We start from the raw sequence: 24786 nt of genomic DNA, 5'->3' as shown, positions 1-24786 counted from the left end.
TGGCTGTCCTGCAGTGCAAAACTAGGGCTTCAGTTCCCGAGTAGGCCACATCTAAGAGGCTGTTCCTTATGACACAACTGTCCTGGAGGAGGAGTTTCACAATGGATGCAGAGATATCTCAGGATCAAAAGTATTTTTCTCCAAGCCCTTTATATGTTCCTCATATTTGTGGATGCACGTAACACTGTCTCACTGGAATCACATTAGTGAGATAAATCAGAATTTCTCAGGAAAGGTGAGTTTCAGCCTCTGACCAATATGCATTTTTCAAGTAGATAACAAACCAGCACTAACAGAATTCTGAAGAAGTTAGATTCAAGACCAGTAGCACCTCAGCAGCCAAGATTTGGAGGGGTATATTGAGAGTCAAACCTCCCTTTGTCAGATACAAAAAAGCTAAAAACTGCTTAAACCATTATGAAAAATACATTTATAAGGCAGAATGGTTTGTGTCATTTAATTGCTTGAACAGAATTTTTTTCACACATCATCAACAAATACGTGATAACCAGCTTTCCATACAAACTCTCTTAAAACCTTTCTGCCAGTCGGTACCAGCTAGCTTAGTCTATGATGTGTAGACCATCATTTTACATTCTTTTAAAGTTGATGACTGGCATTACATCTTGCTCCCAAGGCCCTATGAGAGGGGCTGGGACTCCATGACACAACATCTGTCCCAAGTTCAATCATTGGCACCTCTAGTTAAAAGGATCAAGTAGTAGGTTACATGTAGTCTATGGCAGAAACCCTGGAGCGCTGCTGCCCATCTGATGGATTCAGTATAAGAGAGCTTCTTGTGTTCAAGTGTCCATCAAGAAGCCCCTTAATCCCTCTGTACTGTCAGAGAAATGAAGTCCAAAGCTGCTAGGCAAGTTATGGCACCTCCAGCTGCCAAGGGCCCCCTTTTACCTCATCCCCAATCAACTGCCTTCTTGCCAGATCACAATGGCCTGTGAACACACAAGTTTACTATTCATTTAAAAGTCAAGTTGTGTATGACTCTTTCACTTTGAAGGACCTGGCTAGAACCAACAGACAGTGGCCTTATTTCTCCGTTCGATTTTATTTTAAAGGGGTATTAAATAATTGGAGTAACTGAAAGAATTGTATGCATGGACGTGATACTAAACGAGACTCTGGAGCATTCTGTTGGTAGCCCTTCTACTTTTAAAATTTTACTGTGCAAATATTCATTTTAGGAATGACATTTCTTGAGTCTTCTTTTTTATTTCCTTCGTTCGTTTCTTTCAGGTGCCAGAAAAGGTTTGCACAGCCTCACACCTTCATGAACAAGCCACATACTATCTTGGTGTGCTGCTGTGAAAAAAAAAAAATCTTCATTTCCACTGGGCCTGGGCAGAACCTCCAAGGACACTGTGCACCAAGCCCTTCTCACAGTAGTAAAGTGAGCTACTTCCTTATTAGTGTTTCTATCGTTTTGAGTTGAAATCAGGCTGAAAATTCCACTCTGAGTCAGCATTGTCTATTCACTCCATGCTTACAATGACAAAAACAAGACCATTAAGAACAGAAAAGATAGATGTGCCTTCTGGCTAATGCATCAACAAATCTGGCAGCTGAACTTCCGCTGTAGAACATTTTGCGCATATGGTAGGAAAGCTGCAGGGAGACAGCTTGGCACTTTAGGTCCAGGATAAACTAAAAATAACTGTATTTTGACTTGCTTCATTAACTGCCTGGAGGGGGGAGGGAGGTGGAATACGGCATGAAACGGGAGGAGGGGGGAGGGAAGCTCAGCTTGTAATAGCAAAAGTACAGCAGCGCTGCAGCTACCCTTGAACATATCCAGGTACACATGTTTGAGCACCCTTAAGGGAAGTGCTGGGTGGACACACAATGCCTTAAGAAAAATTCAGGGGACACAATGTCATTCTAAGCTCCATATTCCTTTAGGTGACCTTGGGTCTGTGTCAAGAATGATCAGACGTATGGTCTTTTAGGCAGAAGGGTTTTATCACATATCACGACTGATAACAGGATGTAGCTGGGTCATTTTGAAGAACACTGGGGAAGTGATTACATTCCAATTACTGCTGAATGAAACCCGCTCTACATGTAATAATCATATGCACCCACCGTGCCATCCTCAGCAGGTCTACCCAGAATCCTATTCAGATCTATTCAATAGGTCTTACTCCCAGAAGAAAAGAGTTTTTAGGATTGTATTGCATATGACTGAGCCACTGGTGATTAAATGGGCTCCAGGAATAAGTGACTGACTCACATCAAGCCACCTAAATAAATTTAACAGAGTGAAGGGATGGCTGTTGTTGCAACAAAGTGTAGTGTATTGTTATTATTTAAATCCTATGCAAGGCACCCTTCCACTATGAAAACTGCTGAACATAGATTGCAGATTAATACAAAATAATAACCATGGTGATGGAATTCAAAGCATTAACACATTATTTAGAACTAGGGTGAGAGGTTAATGTTAAAAAGTATTTTCTGTTGGCATTGGAAGGCCATCTGGGCTTCTGTATTATTACCTTAAAAAGCACTAGCTGAACCTGATAAAAGAATTGACTATGGGAGGTATCTTTACAACACACACACACACCCAATGATAAACCCATTCTGCATTGTGGGCAAGTTGCCAAGTACCGATCTTGCCATAAAAGAATCAAGCAATAGGAAAGACGCCAATCACAGCTCTTCTCTTGCTCAACTCTCATTCTCTTCCAAGAGGGCTTACACAGGAACAACTCCCTATGGATCATACTCACTGGGGCTAAAATAATCAAAAGATGAAGTTGGTTGCTCTTTACATACCCAGGTTTGGGTCCTGGCCAGAAACAGCTTTGCATGCAGGGCTCAAACTCCCACTACTGGGCTGCTCGAGAGATGTGGGACTTGCGCTGTATGAAAAGGACCTTACCACCGGGGGACGGCTAATAACTACAATTAATAAAAAGAAACCATGTTTAAGACAATAGATCTCCAGTCTACACACCATTCTATACTGCATATGAATATGGCAACACAGACTTTCTGTGCATTACTGTCCAATTACCAATGCACTAAATGCACCATTTTAGCTGCACAAAGTACTAACAAAGCCATAAAGAATATAAATGAAATTGTATGTATAAAGGACATTCTATTAAGCAAAGGTACTTAATTTATGGGCATGGGGACTCCCTGCCCCAAAGCAAACGGCAGTTACCTGTCTGGATGCCTAGCTGGACAGTTCGAGAAGAGGATGCCATGAAATCTGGATCCCAGATGGGAGAACTTTGACTATACACCTCTTCCTCCAACATGGACAGGAACCTTAGCACATAAGGTGAAGCAAGGTTAACACACATGAATTCAATAATTTAAGTCACCTAGCAAAATGGACAGATCATACATTTTAATGATAAACTATCAAACTTTAAACAACTGAGAAAAATACACGGCTGCTACATAATCCCCTTTGGCACTGTTGTTCATTTTAGAGTGATTATAAAATGGTAGGCTAGCACTCTTGATCAGAAATATCTCAAGTTTTGTTGTCATCACAATAATTTTGAGGTATCTGTGTTGTATAAAAACACTTTAAGCAGCTTAGAATCATGTACGATCTAGAAAGATTATCTGCCATGATTTAAGTATCCTCAAAGTAATGAGCAATCGAAGATAGCAATGTCAGTCTGCTCTGTAACACTAGACACACAAACATCTGGAGATCAATGTTGTCAAGTCTCTTATAAACTACCGCTTTTGTCCAACCACAGTTCTCTAAGGATATAAGCCAACAAAAATACCATCTCCAGCTAAATGTGACAGCAGAGCTTCCAAGACGCTTCTTTCCGAAAATCATCTGTGGATGAATGAGAAGTTTGGGAGAACCTGAATGCTTGCACACTGTGTTATTTAGGACAGTCTTAATGAAAAGTATCCTCATGTTTGGATTTTGCTTTAGAGCAATGTGGCTACCTGTACCCTGTCATGTCACTCGCATGTGAATACTTCTCATTGGTATATACTGTTCAGTGGAGGTCATTTGATTATTAGAAAAAATCAGGATCAGCTCTGCCTTCTAGTATTCATAGCAGCCGAAACTATTTCATTGTGACAACTTTTTCTTTCCTCCCATAGTTTTGAACTTTTATGAACTCAACTTTAACCAGCAAAGTAAAACAAAACCAGAATAAGTTCTTGCCACACATACTTTAACCATTTTACCCGTTAATCTAGGATAACATTCCCAGTTTAATAGTAAAAGAATCATGAACGCAATTAAGAAACTGCATTTAATTCCAAAGCATATAATGAAAGGGAGAAATGATCCACTCATTTCACTACTTGTTACCACTGATTATGAGTACAGCACATTAGTTAGGAATAAGAACTAGAAGTTCAGGCCTCCTACTATTGGAAGACTAAAAAGGGACAGTGAAGTCTGACAGAAGTACAGATGTAATTGCAAGAGCCATCTTGGAAGTAAAACTTCCTGAAAACTATGTAATCTATGATAGGGAAGTTCCTGCCCACCCAAGGGATCTAATGGTATTATTTTCACAAGCAGATTGTTTTGGCATTTAGGGACAAACCCTAAATTAGCCAAGACTTGTTTTCTGCATGGGAATGGTTATAGCTTCTCATTTTTGACAACAATAAAAAGAACACCATCTGTTGTCTGCATTTTATGGAAAAAACATAACTTGGTCTCCCCTATCTGAGACCCTACCACAGTGATGAAAATCACAGCCCCTTGGTGATACACAAAGGCAGAGAACCACTACATGCACAACCTTCTCCCACAGAAAACAGAACAACACAAATATTCTTTTTTTAGTGCCCTTGCAGTTGATTGTTGAAGCCCTGTCACCATAAGTTGTAAGACCCCAATGACTTTAGAGTGTCTTCCACTCCCAGAACGTTTCCATAGACTCCCATCAAAAAATCTACCACCCCACAAACAGTTTCTCAGTCTTAATGCACTTGCATTTCCAGTTGGTTGTTCTGGCACGCTGATATTCCTAAACAGTCCTACGTTCAATGGGGATTTTCCCATGAAAGTGTCCTTAGGATGGCAACCTTTCAGTGAAACCTTAAAACATGTTTATGGGATTAAGTCCACTGAACAAACCTGAGTAGTATTCCAAGTAGACCTGATTAGGATAGCTCCCTTATTGTGCTTTCTTAAGAACTATATCCTTCTTAACCCATGGATTTCGATGAATTTATAAGGATGTAATAATTCTGTTTAGGATTATGCTGCCAGTCTACTACTATATTATTTCAAATTTTGCTCATATGCCAATGAAACCTATCAAAAGGCAATACAATAAACTTAATACTATCAAAAACAAAAATAATCTCTCCTTATATGTTCTTTCTTTTCTTATTCCTTTATTTCTCAGGACGTCTATCAGAACAGCATCCTGGTAATGTCCATTTTCAATGGAAAACAACTTTCTTCAATTAGTCAATTTTCAAATACAATGGATCTCTATCCAATAGCTTATTTTAAACTAGTAATAATATACCAACAATCAACGGCTCTAAGAAGTGCGGGGAGAAACGTGTAAATGTCTACGTTCCCAGAGTTGCAGCTCTTGGCTGCACAGTCCACTGTCCAGAGTGGCCTGGACTGCTCACGAGCTACTCAGTCCCTTCACAGCGTTCATATCATCTTGCCTGTACCCCAGTTGCCCAACTGCCACTTTTCCAACTGTCATTCCCTCTCACCTGTCAGTCACTCTCTAGCATTCTCTGGTCTCCTTAGTAACCAGAATATCTCAGTAGCCTGCTTCATCCTTATCTGGCCATGCCTAATTTAAAGTTCATTTTAGCAATACAATAGGGTTGCCAGGATCGGATCATTCCAGCAAAGGTCATTGTTGACCAAGTTCCTCAATAACTTAATTAAGCATGCTGACTAATTACTGGGAAAGGAAGGCAGTATGGTATGGCCCAGGGGTGGGCAAACTGTGGCTCTCCAGATGTCCACGGACTACAACTCCCATGAGCCCCTGCCAGCACACATGTGTGCTGGCAGGGGCTCATGGGAGTTGTAGTCACTAGACATCTGGAGAGCCACAGTTGGGCCACCCCTGGTAGCCTGATCTTGTCAGATCTTGGGAGCTCAGCAGGGTCAGCACTTGGAAAGGAGACCACCAAGGAAGACCCTGCAGAAGAAGGCAAGGACAAACTTAATCTCTTGCCTTGAAAGCCCCTTGACGGGGTTGCCATAAGTCAGCTGTGATCTGATGGCACTATATACAAACACAATTAAATACTGATGCAGACAAAATCAAGAACTGCTCTTCCAGTGGGAGATAGCCAAGCACATGCTTCTGTCTTCCAGGGAAGTCTGTGGAAATTAATAAAAATTCTTAACCACAGTGGGATTATTTCCACGTTTTTCTCGTCTAGCCCACATTCCACAACCAGTAATTATAGTGATACAAGCCATCAGCTTATAAAAGATACACTTTATCTCTTTTTCCTCTAAAGACCTGTGCCTGGAAAAGAACATACTGAAGTTTGCCACAAAGCAGACAACTAATTGGCCTCATCAGAGAAACCATTTCACCCTTATCTGTCATGATGATGAAGTAGTCCCTGTTTAAGTACTGCATCTTGCTGTGGAGAAATTTGTTCTTTGCTAAACCATTATCATGTGGGGGAGGGAGGATCTAAGTAATGACATGTCTTTTTTTCTACTGTTCCACTAACATATTTGATATGTAAACCATCATGAATAAATTACTTCTACTGCAGTGCAATTATTATGTAAACTGAAATCCCCATGGCTCCATCACATTGAAGCAGGGTGAGGCAATTTAATTCACTATACTATGCTGATGTCAACCCGGTGTCAAAAATGAAAGCCTTTACAAAGTTACAGCATAAAATGGCAAAAAGAGAAAATTAAGAGGAGGAGAAGATAGAGAAGCCCTGTTTTTTAGTACCCAAAGGAGTGTCAAAGCAGCTTACAATAACCTATGCATCCTCTCCCCAGAACTAACACCCTGTGAGGTAGATGAGGCTGAGAGAGTTCTGAGAAAGCTATGTCTGGTCCAAGGTCCCTGCTGGCTCCATGTGGAGGAGTGGGGAATCAAACCCAGTTCTCCAGATTTGAGGCTGCCGCTCTTAACCACTACACTAAGCTTGCTCTCTGACATGAAGCAGGCTTATTTGAAAAGAGGCATGAACTATGTAGCTAACACCAATGTAATTATAACACATCAATTTATGACATAGAGTAACAAGGACAGTCTATTAATGCGTAAGCAGACCACCATTGTTTAGTACAGTTATCCCCTGACTCCCCAGCCCTAGAAAATTCAAACGTAACCTGGATACCACACAGAGACCATTTACGCATTGCGAACTTCACTGCCACAGCTCCCATGCAGGAGCACAAATCAAGGGCGGATGAGGCACACCAGGCCAAATGCTCCCCATGTGGGTGCAGGAAGAGGTGGGGCAACCTGCCACGACTAAAACTCCAGCCTGCAGCCCAGCATGAAACCCCCAGTGCGTAAACGGTCAGACAAACACAGGCAGTAAAACAGCATCCAAGACCAACCAGGTCTTGTAGCTTTCTTACCCCCAGGAGACACAAGCTGAGAATGTTTTGCTCTAAACTGATACTGTTCTTGTTATGATCCTAAACACAGCCAACAGCTGGTGTGTGGCTTGTGGGCCACACAGTGCTTTCCTAAGCTGAGCTGTGCCCTTCTAAGTCTTCTGGAAATCAATGTTATGCTTTGGATGCCATTGTCAGTCTTCAGGCGCAGGTTACTTGGGACTTGGCTACTTAACGTACGGAGCTAGTGTTCTGTAGTGGTTAGAATGTCAGACTAGAAACTGAGAGGCCAATGTTCATATTTGCCATGGAAGCTCACTGGGTGACCTTGGGCCCATTACATGCTCTCAGCCTAACCAACCTTCTAGGGTTGTTGTGAGAACAAAAGGGAGAAGAAGAGAATGAATGTAAACAGGTTGGGGCCTCCAATGGGGAGGAAGGCTGGGTATAAGTGAAGTAACTAAAATAACAGGGTAATTAAATACATAAAACAGTGCACTGCAGTCACTTGCAGATTAACTAAGTAGCAAGAAAAAAGGCATTAAATGATTATCTGCTATGGTAAAAACTGAGAATTTATGTTCTTTTTAAGCATAGGCTTAACTGGCACATCATATTATTAAAGATTGAGAGCCTAATCAAATAGTTTACAAATAAAAATTTCTTACTTTGGAAAATGTGTGAGGATTAGTGTTCGTTTCTCAGGAGGAAGCTTATCTTTTTCCTGCCTAGCGTGTTCGAGAAGTTGTCGTCTCATGACTGTAAAGACGGAGCGCAGCAGTGTTCTCCCAAAAACTTGTGTGGTTTCATATCGAGGTAGACTATCACAAAACTGGGGAACATTGCAGTAGCACAGCCACCTGCCAGGAATTGAGGACACAAAAATAATACACAAAAAACTCAAACAAAACTTGAAAAATATCTTATTTGATAGTCAATTAATTAATTATTTGTCTCTATATTTATTATATTTCTATGCCACATTTCCACCCAAATTCAGACGCTAGCAGTAAGACCCCTCCTCTTGCTGAAGGACAGTTTATAGCTAGCATTACCATAAACACCCTTCCTAATATATCATCTCAAATATAAGTGTAATACATTGCCTGGCCCAAAATGACAGAAAATGGATGCCAGCCAGAGACAAGTCTGGACATGTAATCTGGAGGTGTAAGAGCAGCTGGTTAGCTGACAGCCTCCTTCATCCCCTGGAGATATGCATAATTTAGGACAATGGGTCTCTCAAGAACCTAATGACTCACTTGGACTAATCTCATCAATGTCCCATCTTGCTTCCTCTGGTTACACTCACCTTAATCAAGCGACCAGTTAATCAACACTTAATTCTATTCACCAAGCCTTTTAGTTTACCCGTCCAGGGTCACTAAGCCTCTCCCAGATCACTGTTCACCTTAGGAAAGCCCATCAAACTTTTGTTTTTCAGGTGAATATATCAGCTTGCCCCAGGAAGCATTTTGTCCTACATCAAGATCAGCTAACTGACAATGTAGTGTGTGTTCCTAGTACCAGCAGCATGCACCCTCACTTTTTAGGTTTCTTCTTTTCTCTCTGTTAAATGCTTCTGTGGACCACTACAAGATCTGGTAATTATAGCTCTTTTCCCCTCAACTATTTCCATGCCTTTCTCTTAACTAGCTTACATGTTTCAAGTGTGCTTATGTGGGTGTCTTGCCCTTTTATTTTTCTTTTAATAAAAAGCCTTTCTGGTTGAACATCAGCCTGGTTTATTTGAGCAAAAAAAAAAATCCTAGTATACATTGGTGGAGATCTAAGTTCCAACCTCTCACTCTTTCTCCTTAAGCTAATTACCCCAAATGAAATAGAAGATGGTCTCTTTAGAACACAGAGAGTCCTCATTAAAATGCATGTCCATACAGTTTAAATAAAATAAAGTATTTAAACATGGTGGTTTAATAGAACATATAAGCACATAGACACACGAAAGCATACAAATAGGCAAGAATTACTGAGGGAACGCCAAACTAAACATTTTCACCTGTTAGTGGAAAACAATAATCAAGAGACAGCCAAATCTCACTGGGCAGGGAATTCCAAAGTTTCTGCACTACAACCAAGAAGGTCCTTTCTCAGGTGGCCATCTGTCTAATACAGGCTTTCTCAGCCAGGGTTTTGTAAAATCCTGGGATTTCTTGACGACTCTGGGTTTCCTGAGTGGGTAGGTGTTAATTAATTTTTTATATAATTTTAAAATCTGTTAAATATTTATTGGGTGATTTGACCACATATGGTCATGTCAACCTGCCCCTCCGTCCCCAAATGGCAAATTATGGGCCTGGAGGGCAGGAAGAGAAGGAGCCCTAGGTAGGTATATACACAGCTAAGCTTCCCAACCATACCCTGTACGATCGCACTACTTCTGGGGCTTCTCAAAGCCTGAAGAAGGTTTTAGGGGTTTCTCAGTGATAAAAAAGTTGAAAAGGCTGGTCTAGTGAGACAGTGGGGGTCCCCAAAGCAGGGTCTCCAGAATGGATGAGTAGTGTGTCTATATGGGAGAAAATGGTCCTTCAGTTATGTTGGTCCCAAGCCATATACGGCTTTGAAGATCAATGCCAGAACTTTGAATTGGGCATAGAAACATTCGTAGCCAATATGCATAGAACAAAATTGGCATGAAATGATATTATCTACCATATTTACAACTATTATTGGCGCCACAGCACAAAATATGCTTTACCACATCTTATCCTATAGGACAGCAGTTCAGGAAATCTAAACAATTTAAACTGTTTTCATAATCAGCCCAGTTAAAGGGTTTGTTAAAAAATAAACCCTGTCAGAACAGATCTCCCATTAATTTAATGACCCAAGTAACAGAAGAAATCTTAATCACATATGAGGGTGATAAAAATGAAATTGCGGCAATATTCTAGCCCTGTTCTCTAAATCACTCCTGGACTATAGTAGCTGGAGGTATATTGCACCTGAGGTATGGCTTTGGCTATTTCATCCATACATAGTTAAGAGTATTTGTATTTTGTAGACTGCAGAATATGTATTTTGTAGACTGCAGAAACTCAGTTAAGCCCAGCAAAGCTCACATACCCTCCATCCTTGAACATTGCCAATTAATGCATAATTTCTGCTTTCATGGCACAGTCTGCCATTACAAATTCAAATGAGAAATGAAGTTCAATCCACAATCCTGGTTTGCAGGAAAAGTGAAGTCCATCACTTTCTGCTTACAACAAAACAGCAAACTATGGTTTTCCATGGAAGAAGAAATCATGTATCAGCTGCCTGCACATAATGGATGAAGGAGGAAGGAGCATGCAAACCCAAGGGTCTTCAGACTCATTAGTGTAGTGATAAACCATGGCTTGCTGTCATATCTGAATCAAACCGGAGCATTGAAAGTAGTCATCACATGGCACCTGTACTTACAGAAAATATTTCCATAAGATGCAATGGGAACCATAAAACAAAACATTCTTACCTTGTATAATTAACTTTATAGCCAGCAATGTCATCATTAGGTGACCTCTGCCTTCGTTGAGAAGGAGTCTCCAAATGCCAATAGTTGATACGATTTAGAAACATTTTAGCCAATTCATCTATTGTTTGTCTTTCTTTTGATGGTAGGTGACTAAATTTGTATTGGACAAAATTATTTACTCCCTTAAAAGAAGAGACAGAAATTAAAGACATGCAATCAAGATAGCATATATATTCGCATATAAGCCGACCCACATATAAGCCAAGGCACCTAATTTTAACACAAAGGCAGGGAATAAGGTTTCCACTACTGGCTACTGCAGATGAAACACAGTAATTGCTCCATGTCTATAGCCTCACGTTTGCATATGAATCCAATCTGCCTTCTGTTGCATTAATTTCAGTACAAATAAAAAGCCGCTGCTGGTTTATAAACTGCAGGTATAGTTTCCGACTGGAAGATATGAGGCATCTACCCAGTTGCAAATAGGTACTTAATGTGTAACCCCACAAGCCTTGAACATCAGCCCATCCCCAAGCAAGAAGGCTACTCTTATTTGTCCAGCATATGATAGATATAGATAACCAAATACCTAACCAACAATGGTTACCTTTCTGAATCAGGACCTTGTTTTCTAAAGATATCAGCGACCTACCTAGGGGTCTTGTAGTGATACAAATTGCTATCATCTATTGGATTCCTTTTAAACTTCATCTTTTGTATTGCTAATGGTGGATTTTCCAATTTAGAAGATGCTTTTTCCATCCAATTCCCAGGGGCACTGAACTAAAGAACAAAGGGCTCTCTGCAGACATGTACAAAAGAATACATTAAAAATAATACTACTTCAGCTAGAGAGAGTAATTACACATTTGATGAAAGTGCGAGCTGAATTCTGAAATGCATGCAACAGATTCACAATGCCTACTTGCATGAGAAAGAAGAAAACTATCCTCATGTGAACCGTTAGTAGTCATCTTCATTGTCACATATAGAAATTATGTTCCTAATATAACAGAGCTCTTGATGCCTTTTTAAAACTCCTAGCTTTTCTTTCTTTCCTTTTTTAAGATGCCAAGTGAAAAGCAAAATCACAGTAGTGCTAACTGCTCATGCAGATATTTTACCTGTTCAATACTAGGCTTCTCAAACGGGGGACTTTCCAAAGATCCTTCGACAACAGGTTTCCCCATCTGTAAAATGCACTTCCTCAAAAGCTGTTGGGAAAGTTTTTTAAATAAAAAGTTTAATGGCCATCAGTTTTAAAAAATGGACATTTTAAAATGATAAAATCTATAGTCTTGCACAGCCAATGATTTAGATTGCTAAATACACACACGCAAAACCAAATAGCACACCACTCTTAGGACCTGAAAAACTATCTGGGATTTATGGACCTGGTATGGATAAGCTAATGAGCTAAGTTCATGACTTTGAGAGCAGAAGTGGAAGTTGCTAATTGCTGCTTTCCCCATCTCTTTGTGGAGAGGAGTCATCATGATTTGCAAGGAATAGAGGAAAGAAAAAACTATTAATTCTAATAAAGTTACCAAAGAATGTAGATGGTAAAACTGACATTCAATCCCAATTAGAGTTATACCGTTCTAAGCCCGTTGACCTCAATAGACTAAGAATGATATAACTCTATTTAGAATTACATCGGTTCTCAGAATCTACTGAGATTACCTCCAGAGTGAAGGCATTGTGTATCCTCTGATGGAGAGGTCTAGCCCAGAATTACAGTACTTAGAAAGACTGGAGAGATGGAAGTTGACAATACTGAAACCTTGCAGTCACCTTTTTTCAAAAGTCAACCAACTTCTAAGAATTTGTATACAGGACAAAAGTACAGAATTGTTCTGGAAAACAAAAACAGCAACTTGCCTTGAACAAGTAGAAATAGACTTGTTTAGTGTCAGCGTCTTCTTCTTTATGGACACAGGTGAAGAGATACTCCACATCCAGCACAATTCCCAATAGCCTGTTCATTTCTTCTTCAGAGACATTTTCCAAATGGGAAACATGAGCAGCTAGGAACAAATAAACAAAATCCAAAGCTGTCAGCAAAAGAATTGAGCCCATAGAGGTTTCCCACCTTGGAATGGCTGGTAATAGCCCAGAGGCTGGATCTGGCCTGTGAAGGTATTTTACTTAATCTCTAACAAAGTGTGGGTAACGTGTCTTACATATGAAAACCTCCAGTGCATCCATATTTTTGAAATGGAAGCTATTCATTCTCCCCTATATATTTCAAACGATGATTATCAGACCTTATTGTAGACATTCCAAATCTTCCTTCTTTTTCTGTCCTTTTTGCCCTCAAGTCACAGCTGCCTTGTGGCAATCCTGTAGGGCAGTGGTCCGCAACCTTTGTCAAGCTGCGGACCGCTGCGCTGGGGTGCGGGGAGAGGGTGACCCGGGGCCCCGCGGCGCAAACGTGCATGCGCGGACTTGCCGTGCGTGCGTGTTTGCTCCCCCGGACGCAAACGTGCATGCGCGGCAAGTCTACGCGTGCGCATTTGCGCCGCCAGCATGTCGGCGGCCGCGGCTCCCTCTCCCCGCCCCTCCAGACCGCAAGGAAATCGGCCGCCAAAGTGGATGATTAGCTTGCGGCCCGGCAAGCTTCTTTTCCCGCCCCCTCCCAAAGCAAGAGGCTTGCCGGGCCGCAAACTGATCAGCCGCTTTAGCGGCCAATTTGCTCGCAGCCTGATGAGCTTCTCGCTGTGGGGGGGCGGGAAGAGGGAGCCGCGGCCCAGCGCCGAGGCCTTCGCGGCCTGGCACCGGGCAGCGGCCTGGGGGTTGGGGACCACTGCTGTAGGGCAGTGGTAGTCAACCTGTGGTCCTCCAGATGTCCATGGACTACAATTCCCATGAGCCCCTGCCAGCATTTGCTGACTACCCCTGCTGTAGGGCTTTTGAGGCAAGGGACTTCAGAGTTGGTTTGACATTGCCTGTCTCTGCACCATGACCCTAGTATTCCTTGGAGGTTTCCCATCCAACCATTCACCAGGGCTCACCCAGCTTAGGTTCTGAGACCTAACAAGACTGGACTGGCCAGGGTAAGCCAGGTCAGGGAACTTTTTGATTGAACAGCAGAGACTGAATGAACCATTATGCTAAGTAAACTATAGAATATAGCTTAGCTACAGGAATATTGATGTCTGTTCCTTGATCTAGCAGCCTGGATTAGCCCAAGCTTGTCAGACGGTTGGAACTAAGTAAGGTTGGCCACAGTCAGTATTCAAATGGGAGATCACCATGGAAGTCCAGGGTTGCTATGCAGAGGAAACCAATGGCAAACCAACTCTGTTCCACTCTTGCGTTCACCACCCCATCACTGGGGTCACTATGAGTCGGCCACAGCTCGGTGGGACATTCTTTTTCCTTGGTCTACTATAATACTTTTGCATGTCTCATTGCTTCTTATGCAGTGTGCTTTTAACATGCGCCTTTGTTAAAAGCACAGCAAGTAGTCTTTTACTGCAGGGGTAGTCAACCTGTGGTCCTCCAGATGTTCATGGACTACAATTCCCATGAGCCCCCCTGCCAGCAAACGCTGGCAGAGGCTCATGGGAATTGTAGTCCATGGACATCTGGAGGACCACAGGTTGACTACCCCTGTTTTACTGGATGTACCAGAAGGCTGTGAATCCACTGTGCAAAGAACAGAATGTGAGATATTTCTCCATCTGTGCACAGATGCTGGTAGCTGAGGTACTTGGGTAACAGGCTACTTCTATTAAGAACTATACATTCTAGACTCCTAGAATATTATTGCTAGGTCCCTTCTGGCAGCCTGCAGGGGATTGGTGGGGGAGTGACTTATCAGAAGAGAATGGAAGGACCAGGCAACTTGGTGATATCATTTCTGACACACACAGGAAGTGACATCATCATGCTGTGTCTGTGGGGTGAATCTCCGGTATTTGGGCAAAAACTCTATGGTAATAATGGCATCTATGATAGAGGTTTTTGTCCAAATACCAGAGCATTACCTGGACATTGTCAGATGTGTGCTCTCGAAGTGATGCCACCATGTCAACAGAAATAGGTGGGTTCTCCTCTGTCTCCTTGTAAGTACCCCTGCTGGCCATCTGATCCACCAGGGTCTAGCAACCCTACTCCAGAACCTTTATTAAATGGAAAAGTCAATTTGAGACTTAACAGATTGCCTTCTCTAATGCATTTACAATTCCAATATTTGCAGAAGAGTCTGTAATCTCAGAAGTAACTTAATTTGCTGGACATGTCGCCAATTTGTCCTTGTGGTTAAAGAAGCACAGGAGCCCCTACACTAATAACTTGTCCAAAGTTCATTATGCAAAAAGAAAAGCAAAAAACCCTCTTTATAGTAAGCCTAGATTATGTCCACAAAAACTTAAAGAAAAGGCATCATCAGTGTCATAAAAGCTTAATAACTGGCACTTATAACTATCTAACAGCAGGAGGCTAATGGGGAAATTAGCTACACTGTCATTTTAATGGCAGTGTGGTTTGAACTGTGAAGGCACTTTTGTCATCAGCTGTTACCAACAGTGAAGTAGGGGAGGGGGAAAATCAAACAGTTACTCTCTGCCTGTGATTCAATGTCCTTTTCTCCCTGTAGATCTAACTAAATATATTTAAACCCATTATATCAGCGGACGTGTGCAGGTACTAATAAGCCCATCTGCTACAGTGTAGAAACCTACACTGAACCTACATTTTTCTCTTCCACAAAAATAACAGGAAGACTTTCCCAGGTATTTAGCAACCAATATCTAGTCTAGCTAATAATAAACTAGGTCCTAATCTGATGCCTAGTTTGCGTTTCAGATATGGTGACAATTATTTTTACCTCGTTTGTTCAGCTTGTGCATACTGTAAGTATAATTCTTATGAGTATAGTTCTAGCTTGCCAGCTGGATTTTTGAGGGTGCCACTAAGCTGCCCTTTTCAGTTCAGCTGATTCATCTGCTAACAAATAAGCAACTATCAGGAACTAATTGTTGGGTAGAACCTCTGACCCCAATGACTTGCGCTGATTATCATGACCAATGTAACAAGGGCTCAAAATGCAAAAAGAAAAAAAACGCAACAAACACAGAGCTGGTGAGTTTAAAATTCCATATTTCCTTTTCAAATTTTGTGTTACACCCTGTGTAAAAGAGTTGGTATCACTGGGCTTCTGCAACATAAAAGAAGGGGCAAAAATGGTACAGGATACTACAAAGGTAGAAACTTCAACCATATATTTTAAAAGCTTAAAATGATATATCTATAATATTACAGTGTACTTAAATAGTTCATCCAAAGCAAAATAGGCAAATTACACTGTGCAGCACACATAAAATACAATGCTGAATACTCTTAGTAGCACACTGTGTAGTGCACAGTGTACGATATCTATGGCCTAAAGGCCCATTTTGGTTTTTTTAAGGAACTATTTAAGTGAAGTGCAATAGAAGATATAGTTTATTCTATCCTTTGTATATATATGTTTGTAACTTCAGCCTTTTATGCATCCAAAATCAATGGGCTTGCCAGCTTTCCTGAGTTTGCTGACTCACAGTGCAATTATTTTAAAAAGAATCCTAAGTAGACCTAAGTAGAGAGCATCCTGCTCTCTCAAGGATGCCATTAAAATTAATAAGTTCCAATAATCTAGATATTCTAGACGAACTGAATCCACTTGTCCTAGATGGAGTGATGTTGGCTTTATAAGAGCAGGTTTGATGGTGCCCATGGTCCTTGCTTGTTGTTTGAAAAGCCAGATGCCATGTTTGCCAGGAGCTCTTTCTATCAGCTGCATGTGAATTGCTAACTAGCAGTGTGCAATTTTTGACTGACCAGTGTTTTTTGGTTTGGGTCTGTTGGGCCTGAAAAAAAAATTCAGGATTCCTCAGAAATCCTGGATCCCAATACTGGTATGAAATCTGGGATTTTTTCAGGTCCTCAAGAAGAAACATACCTTTTTTTAAAAAAGCCAGCCCAAACCTTGGGCTGATCCTGCACAATGCAATATATGCAATATATTTTCAACTTGGATAGATCTGAATATACATTTTTACTGCCAACTCTCTCATTTCATAGATGTAGCTAATCTGGCTATGCTAATTCTGTAAACTCACAGTTGGATTGCTGCAATGCACTCTCCGTGAGGCTGCACCTGAGGACAAGCTGGAAATTACATCAAATCCAGAATACGGGAGCACATGTTGCCCATTTTGAAACAGCTGCACTGGCTGCCAATCTTTTTCTGTTTAAAGCCCTTTACAACGTGAGACCCAAATATTGAAGAACATGAATATATGAGGCAGTCTTATACAGAATTAGACTTTTGGGCCATCAAGGTCAGTGTCATGCCCGTGTCCCTGGTTCTGGTGCCAGGGACACTGTGGGGATCTCCCACAGACACCAGGAGACCCAGTTGTGGAGGACGTGCAACCTGTTACCAGCCAGGTTGAGGCCCATCCGTATTATGTAAAACCCTAGGACAAGACTTACCAGAGAAGCAGCACCAATGGCCCCAGGCCAAGACTCCTGTGAGCCCTGAATGACAGTGTTGGCAGCGCCGATCTACCTTGACAGCTATCAGAAGATTGGCACATTTGGCAACTTGCTGTCAAGGTAGATGGGGCCCAGCTGCAACTTCTTACTCTGACAAAGATTCACCCCAGGGCTGCTCCACCCTGCTCTGTGTATTTCAGGAGTGCCTTGAGACAAGGTCCTCTGTGGGTGTAACACATGCGTTTACCTGCCCATCTCTCCAGATAACTCTATGTTCCAGTTCTCTGTGGAGAAGCTCTGCCTGACTGACTCCCAGTTTCCTGACCTTGGCCTGATTCCTGATGACTACACTCCCCAATTCCAGACCCTCATGACTACCACCTCAGCTTCTGATCCTGGTATGGTTTCTGATTTTCTCGGGCTCTTGACCCCAGCTCAGCTGACTCCCCAATTCACCCTGGCTACTGTGTGAACTGTCTCCTTTGGCTCCCAGCCTCCCAGACTGGATTCTGGTTTCTGGGTTGCCTGTCTAACTCGGCACAACCACCCGGCTGAGGCAGGGCAGCACAGTCTGTATTGTCTACTCAGACTGGGAGTGGCTGTCCAGGGCCTCAGGCTAAGGTCTTTCATCACCTCCAACCTGATCCTTTCAACTGGAGATGCCATTGAACTCAGACTTTGTTCTATTGCTTCAGACGAACACAGCTACCCACCTGAATCTGTCTTTATTAAACGTATTACATTAAATTAAATTAAATTAAAATTCAAAGGACAAATTATTCTGTAATTTACATCTCCTTTCCCCCAACCTTTTGATTAAAGTCAGGCTCTGATTTCAGATAAATGGACTGAAACTGAAGAAGAAGAAAAGCTACAGAACCTACCGAGTGCATGATTACAGCTACGACACGGTTCAGTAAGACACACAACGGCCTGTTGCAAGTCTGCCCTGGGTGGAGTGGGAGGTGGGTTAGGGTTTTTCCAGCCATTACATTTACAGGATTCTTCCGCCTGTGATTAAAACGGGAAGGGAGAAGGAGAGAGAATAATGCCATGAATTTTGGATAATGCAAACATCTGGCACATCATTGCTAATGTTCATAAAGTAGAGGCTTTTGTATTGCTGGAACATAATCATTCTGTTACTGTAAATATACAAAACAAAATGAATAGCCATAATTTATAAAACAATCATTTCCTACTCTACTGGTAAATATTAGCAGTGGAGAAGGTATTGGCTGAGAAAATTGGCAAGGCCATTCTCTTAATGAACCAAACATTACCCCGCAGTTCTCAGCATATGGTCCAGTACACCTAGTGGTTTCTGTCCCTGGACTGATTGTAGACATAAATAGCTTTTAAATTTTAATAGGAATATATCATGACTTTTACCAATGAATTTCTCCATCACAGATGAAATGAGTATGCAAGACCACTGTGGCAGAAATAATGCAATAGCTTTAACATGATCGCAAGTTCTGTTTCCATTAACTCTGAAATAGCCTCCGCTAAATAACTTGTGTTCATCATGCACTATTGTGCATAAAGTTTATATTGTGCATGTATGTAAAGTACCATCAAGACACAGCTGAGCAGTCACTAAATAATACCAAGTATTTGGTCCAACTACAATGCAGCCTTGCAGGAGGAGAGAACACATTCATTTATCAATGCGTTATTTTCTCCCCACTCAATATAAATATTTTACAAGCACTGGGATTTGTAACCTGTCAAATGTCAGAAGATAAAGTAGCAGGAAACTGTGTTAGAGCAATCCTCCTCTGTATATTTTTCATCTTAAACATTTGTATATGTACCATAAACAGTACATTGCCCATATATTTATCTGTCCTTAGCATGAACTACAAAATCTACATAAATATTTGTGTTCCCCTCCACACACACACACACAAGCATGCCTGTTTATAAGGAAAACATACTGGGGAGGGTGACAACTAACATTCATAAATATGGAGCTGGGATTTTGTAATTCTATCAAGCACCAAAAACTCTGCCCCTGCAATCCTGTGACATAAAATGAACTTCCAGGAATTAATTCCAGCTCTGAACAGAAACAACAGAAAGCATTCTGAATGACAGACAGGTTCTTTTGTTTTTTTCCCCACCATTCAGTTGTTATTTCTGACTAATTTTTCCCAAACAAGTGATATTTAACTTACAATAATCCAGCCTCACCCTCTCTTTCCCTCTACATAATAATATTTTAAATATCATTTACAAAATAGTAAAATATTTCCCATGCTTTTTCAGTACATGTCCATCAGGGTTTTCCCCTCACTTTCAACTTGCACCTTCCTCAAGTTTTATTTTTCCTTTTCCTTTCATTAACCTCTCTTCAGCTCTCAGTTCATGTTCCTGTCACTATTTCTCCATGTTTTGCAAGACTGGTTTTGTTGTGTTCTTCCCCCTTTCTTTGCTCCTAAATCGAGGGTAATTCAGAAGCAAACCCTCCCTCGTATTTCCCCTCCTGCACCCTTTTGCTGCCCCTTGGAGGCCATGCTTCCACCACCCACTCCTCCAGCATCATCCTCCATTCCTTCTTGCAAGGGAGTTGAACGTGCCAGGAGACTTCTCAGGAGTCACTTGTCTCTTCCCCCTGCCTTGTTCCTCCCCCCTCCCCATGAGGAAGGATCTTCAAATTTGTTTAGAGATTTAAATTAAGGCAGTCATGGGAGGGGAAAATGGGCTGATTGATGCTTGAATCCGAAGAGCACTGGTGGTGGGAGGCCGGGGGTGGCAGAATTGTTGGTGGGGGAATTGTTCTCCAAAACAACAGCTGGGGTTGGGAATGAGTGTGTTTACACAGAACTCAAGGTCATGCCTAAAACTTCTTCGTATGAAATGCCTTCTCTACACCCCCAGCTCCCCTTCACCAACCCCCTCTTAGAACCAGCAAGCAAGCAAGAGAAGGGGTGTGTGGATGATTGTTACCTGTTATTTGTAGATTATTTTATCAAGGCTCATCAAAGTTAGATGCCGAAAGACCTACCTAGTAGCTGTGAATTAGGGCACATTATGATCCACCCTCTGGAGTTTTGCAGCTTCTCTTCCCCTCCCCCAAATAGGGAAAGATCTTCAGATTTGTTTAGAGGTTTAACAAAAAAAGACAGGCTAGAAAAAGAGTTTTTGACTGATGTTTAAATCCAAAGCATCACCCCTCACAGGTCACAATGACACTGCAACCCTATTTAGGAAAGCTGTGCTTTTAGGTTGCTGTTGCAGAATACACCAGAGAACAAAAAACGGTGCATAAAGGCAGGCACCAAATTCGAAGTCAAGCTTAAAGGCTTGACTACTGAGAAAATCTGCACTAAGATGTTTGTGCAGGAAAGCCCTTAATTTCCCACAGTTGTTTAAATCTAGCTAAACACTCCTAAATGCCAACCTAAATAATAAACACTGTAAACATTCTTTCAAAGGGAAGAATTAAGTTGGTCTGACTGTGGAGGGAGTTCCATAAACACGGGGGAGAGGGGGTGGTTATGACCACAAGCTTTTTGCAGACCAAAGATTCACAGTATGTCTTCTTCTACCAGCTTCAAGGGATCCTGGATCTAAATTATTTATGGATTTAAAGGTTAAATAATACCAAAGCAACAATCATATGAGTCAGCATAGTTCTTCCTTGATAGTTCTATCTCACCAGCTCATACCAGCTAAGAAGGTGGCAGGCACGTTTTGAAACAACTGAACCCTTCAGAACAGTCTTCAAAGGCAGCAAAGCGCATTCAGATCAAGTACATCTTTGCTGAAATGTATGCCTTCAGTTCTTGACCCCAGCAGGGAAAATATTTTTGCACAAAAGGGAACGTGCATTCCTCAGAAGCTCACATTACATCCTGTTGAGTGGCTCTGAGACTTTTGCAATGTTTTCCCTTCGCTGTCTCATGCAACTTGATCAAATGTCACTCCTCTGCTTTTCATTAGAAAAGAACATATAAAATTACCTCCTTGAGAATTTTGTGCACGGAGATGGAGAAGCAACTGAAACATTTAGTTTCCCTGAAGAGCCTACAAAACCTTATATAAACTACATATTATATATCACTGTTATGACTCTTGTCATGGAAACACTAATTTAGAAGAAGGCACATTGTACAAGTAGGGACGCACGATACTGGTGAGGGGGCAATTCTTCTCTCTGACTTAATTCCCTCCCCCCAATCATTGTTGCAATGCAATCCTTGGGCCACCGTGGGTCACCATCAATGTTGGCAAGCCCCATTTGCCCCCCCTCCAACTGCCAAGCTCACTAAGGCTCCCCCCCCCATAACAATGGTGGCAGTGAACAATGCATGACGCCCAGCTACTGGGCCTGCTGAGGCTTCTCCTCCCTGTACAGCACCGATGACAGTGAGTCTTGCATGGTTCCCAATACCGGCCCACTGAGGCTTCTTTTCCCCCAACAGCTTCTCCCTGTGTGGCTCATAGCCGCCAAGCTCCATCCCAGCCACTACTGCCAAGCTCCACTGTAGCTCCCGACAGAAAGTGCATTCTCTGTGCATGAACCAAGTCTTCTTCAATGGTTCCTTTATTTTTAGAGGGGATTTAAACCTCCCCCACTTTTTTAAGATTTAAGATTTTTTTCCAAACCTGGGGAGTACCTGGGAAATAGTATATAGATAGAAAGTGACAACGGAAGACACTAGCTTGGATCCCATGGCTATATTTGGACATAAGGGAACTATTTTGCTGATTCCCCATTTCTGCCACAGATCTCCAACTGCCCTGCACTCTGTTCCTTGGAGTCCTTTTCCCCTTCTCACCACGAGCAATATTTCAGATTATCTTTGGCAGAAGGGGAAGGTGAAGAACTCCCATTCTGCTAATGGAGTCAAGCATGCAAGTACTTATATATTCCACAAGCAACTCTGGCTGTGACCAACAATTTTCTGACACAGTGGAAACATGATTATAATTCTAGTCACACTCTAGTTACAGAGGTATATGTTATATACGACATAGAGCTGTCATCCAAAATGTTTTTCCGCAAAACACATAGGATCACTTACCCATAATTATGTCAAGCATTTCTCATTCAACCTCACATCACTGGAAACTGCTAGCAAGGGAATGCACGACATACTGACATGAGTACGTGTAAGCATTCAGAAACTTTCTTAGTGATGTGGCTCAATGGTAGAAACCATTTTTAGTGGCAGCTCTGTGTCACTTAAAACATGCTCTTCCACCCACAGAATGAAATCCAAAACCAGTTTCACAGATTTGAATACATCATTTTACATCCAAATGCTCTTATCTGTTTTGTGGTTTACAGCCCATAGAATGCCACTCTTGAATGTTACTTTTGAAACAAACTATTAGGGATAGAAGATGTAGGAAACTCAGGTTCATGTAGTGATAAAATGGAATTCTATGGGAAAGTTACTATGACTCACAAATGCTTGCATAAGTTCTTAAATTTCTCAAAATGCATGTTAATTGATAGATGGGCTTTACTAGAAACACCATTGGGTTCTGTGCCAGCTTGGTGTGGTGGTTATGAATGGAGGACCAAGTTTGATTCCCCGCTCTTCCACTTGCAGCCAGCCAGGTGAACCTGAGCAAGTCACATTTCTCTCAGATCTTTCTCAGCCCCACCTACCTCACAGGGTGTCTGTTGTGCGGAGAGGAAGGGAGGCGATTGTAAGTCACTGTGAGACTCCTTTGGTTAGTGAAAAGTAGGGTATAAAAACCAAGTCTTCTTCAAGTACATTTGTTAACAACAGTGTTTCTTCGTGCAAACCCCCACCCCCACAAACACACACACACACACACACACACACAAAAATCCAATACTGGGCAAGTTGTTTTGTAGAGTTTAACATTAACTGCAGTATCATTATGCAACTTTGTATTATTAAATTCTCTGGACCAAAACAGTAATCGATGAGGAGTCCAAGCTGTAGTGACTCAGGCTGCATTGGAAAATAAATGACTATGGATTAGTTTTATGATGAACATTTTTCTAATGATATACGTTAGCCCTAAGCTTGGATTGTGGCTTATATACACAACCAAAAATCATTGTCATTAATTTATACATTGGACACATCAGATGTTTACTGCACTTACTTGAAACAGTAAACAACAAAACACTAATATTAATGCAAATTAAGAAGAAGAGTTGGTTCTTATATGCCGCTTTTCCCTACCCGAAGGAGGCTCAAAGCGACTTACAGTCGCCTTCCCATTCCTCTCCCCACAACAGACACCCTGTGGGGTGGGTGAGGCTGAGAGAGCCCTGATATTCCTGCTCGGTCAGAACAGTTTTATCAGTGCTGTGCAGAGCCCAAGGCCACCCAGCTGTCTGCATATGGGGGAGCACAGAATCGAACCTGGCATGCCAGATTAGAAGCCCACACTCCTAACCACTACACCAAACTGGCTCTCTACCTGGGATCCAGGGAACTATTAAGCCTGTTCTGTATGTACAGGAGGGAATTTCAGGAAATTTTAAAAGGAGTTGGTGATGCAGTTGAGTAAAAAATGCTGTTGTTAGGGTCAAACACAAAAAAGCTCCAGGTGTATGATGATGGTAACCTAAAACAGTTCTTAGGATAATGATCTCTGTATAGAGGACATATCTCAAGGAACACAGACACAAACAGATATGCAGTTTCCTTATACTGAATCAGACCATCACTCCATTAAAGGTAGCATTGTCTACTCAGATGATGATCTTTCATATCCTATACTATCTGATTCTTTTAACGGGAGATGCCAGTGATTGAACACAAGACCTTCTCCATGTCGAGCAGATGCTCTGAGCCATAGCCTTTTACAACCTTTTCCATGTCTGTTAATAAAATCTAGTGTGCTATGATGATTTATAATAATTGAGGTTTTCTGTTTTCATTCCAGTGAGAGGCATATGGCACAGAAAATCTTAGGCAGTTATTGTTTATATTCAATAGCTGCTGCTCCATGACATGATCTGGAAGCGCCTGGTTTAAAACTTAGATGAGCGGTGGATTTGTCAGCTGGCTTTAGGCAAGTCACTATCTCAGTCACTCACTGAGAATAATGCTAGCGTGCCTTGCAGCAGGCTTTTTCAACCAGGATTTTGGGGAACTCTGTGGTTTCTTGAGTTTCCTGAATGGGTGGGAGTTATTTTTTAATATATTTTGAAAAATTGTTAAACATGTATCAAGTGATATGACCATATATAAGAGCCTCTTGTGGTGCAGAGTGGTAAGGTAGCAGACATGCTGTCTGAAGCTCTGTCCATGAGGCTGGGAGTTCAATCCCA

The 24786-nt window shown here is 41.7% G+C and overlaps 1 protein-coding gene across 4 annotated transcripts in view; it reads right to left on the bottom strand.

Moving 5' to 3' along the window:
- Window positions 1-24786, bottom strand: part of KAT2B (lysine acetyltransferase 2B) — a 52558-nt gene that overhangs the window by 19834 nt on the left and 7938 nt on the right. For all 4 annotated transcript variants that reach the window (XR_013225263.1, XM_077302612.1, XM_077302613.1 and 1 more), the window contains exons 2-8: window positions 18398-18524; window positions 12909-13054; window positions 12152-12241; window positions 11025-11206; window positions 8218-8409; window positions 3191-3297; window positions 2797-2922 (exon numbers count right to left, since the gene is read on the bottom strand). Coding sequence is in view for 3 of the 4 variants with exons in the window: in XM_077302612.1 (XP_077158727.1) it covers window positions 2797-2922; window positions 3191-3297; window positions 8218-8409; window positions 11025-11206; window positions 12152-12241; window positions 12909-13054; window positions 18398-18524 (970 nt within the window). In the remaining variant the exon portion in view is untranslated. The remainder of the gene's footprint in view (window positions 1-2796; window positions 2923-3190; window positions 3298-8217; window positions 8410-11024; window positions 11207-12151; window positions 12242-12908; window positions 13055-18397; window positions 18525-24786) is intronic.

This window comes from Paroedura picta, chromosome 11 (assembly GCF_049243985.1).
Source record: "Paroedura picta isolate Pp20150507F chromosome 11, Ppicta_v3.0, whole genome shotgun sequence".
Classification (NCBI taxonomy): Eukaryota; Metazoa; Chordata; class Lepidosauria; order Squamata; family Gekkonidae; genus Paroedura; species Paroedura picta.
Note: the sequence above shows the minus strand (reverse complement) of the source record. Positions and strands in the feature narration are given on the sequence as shown.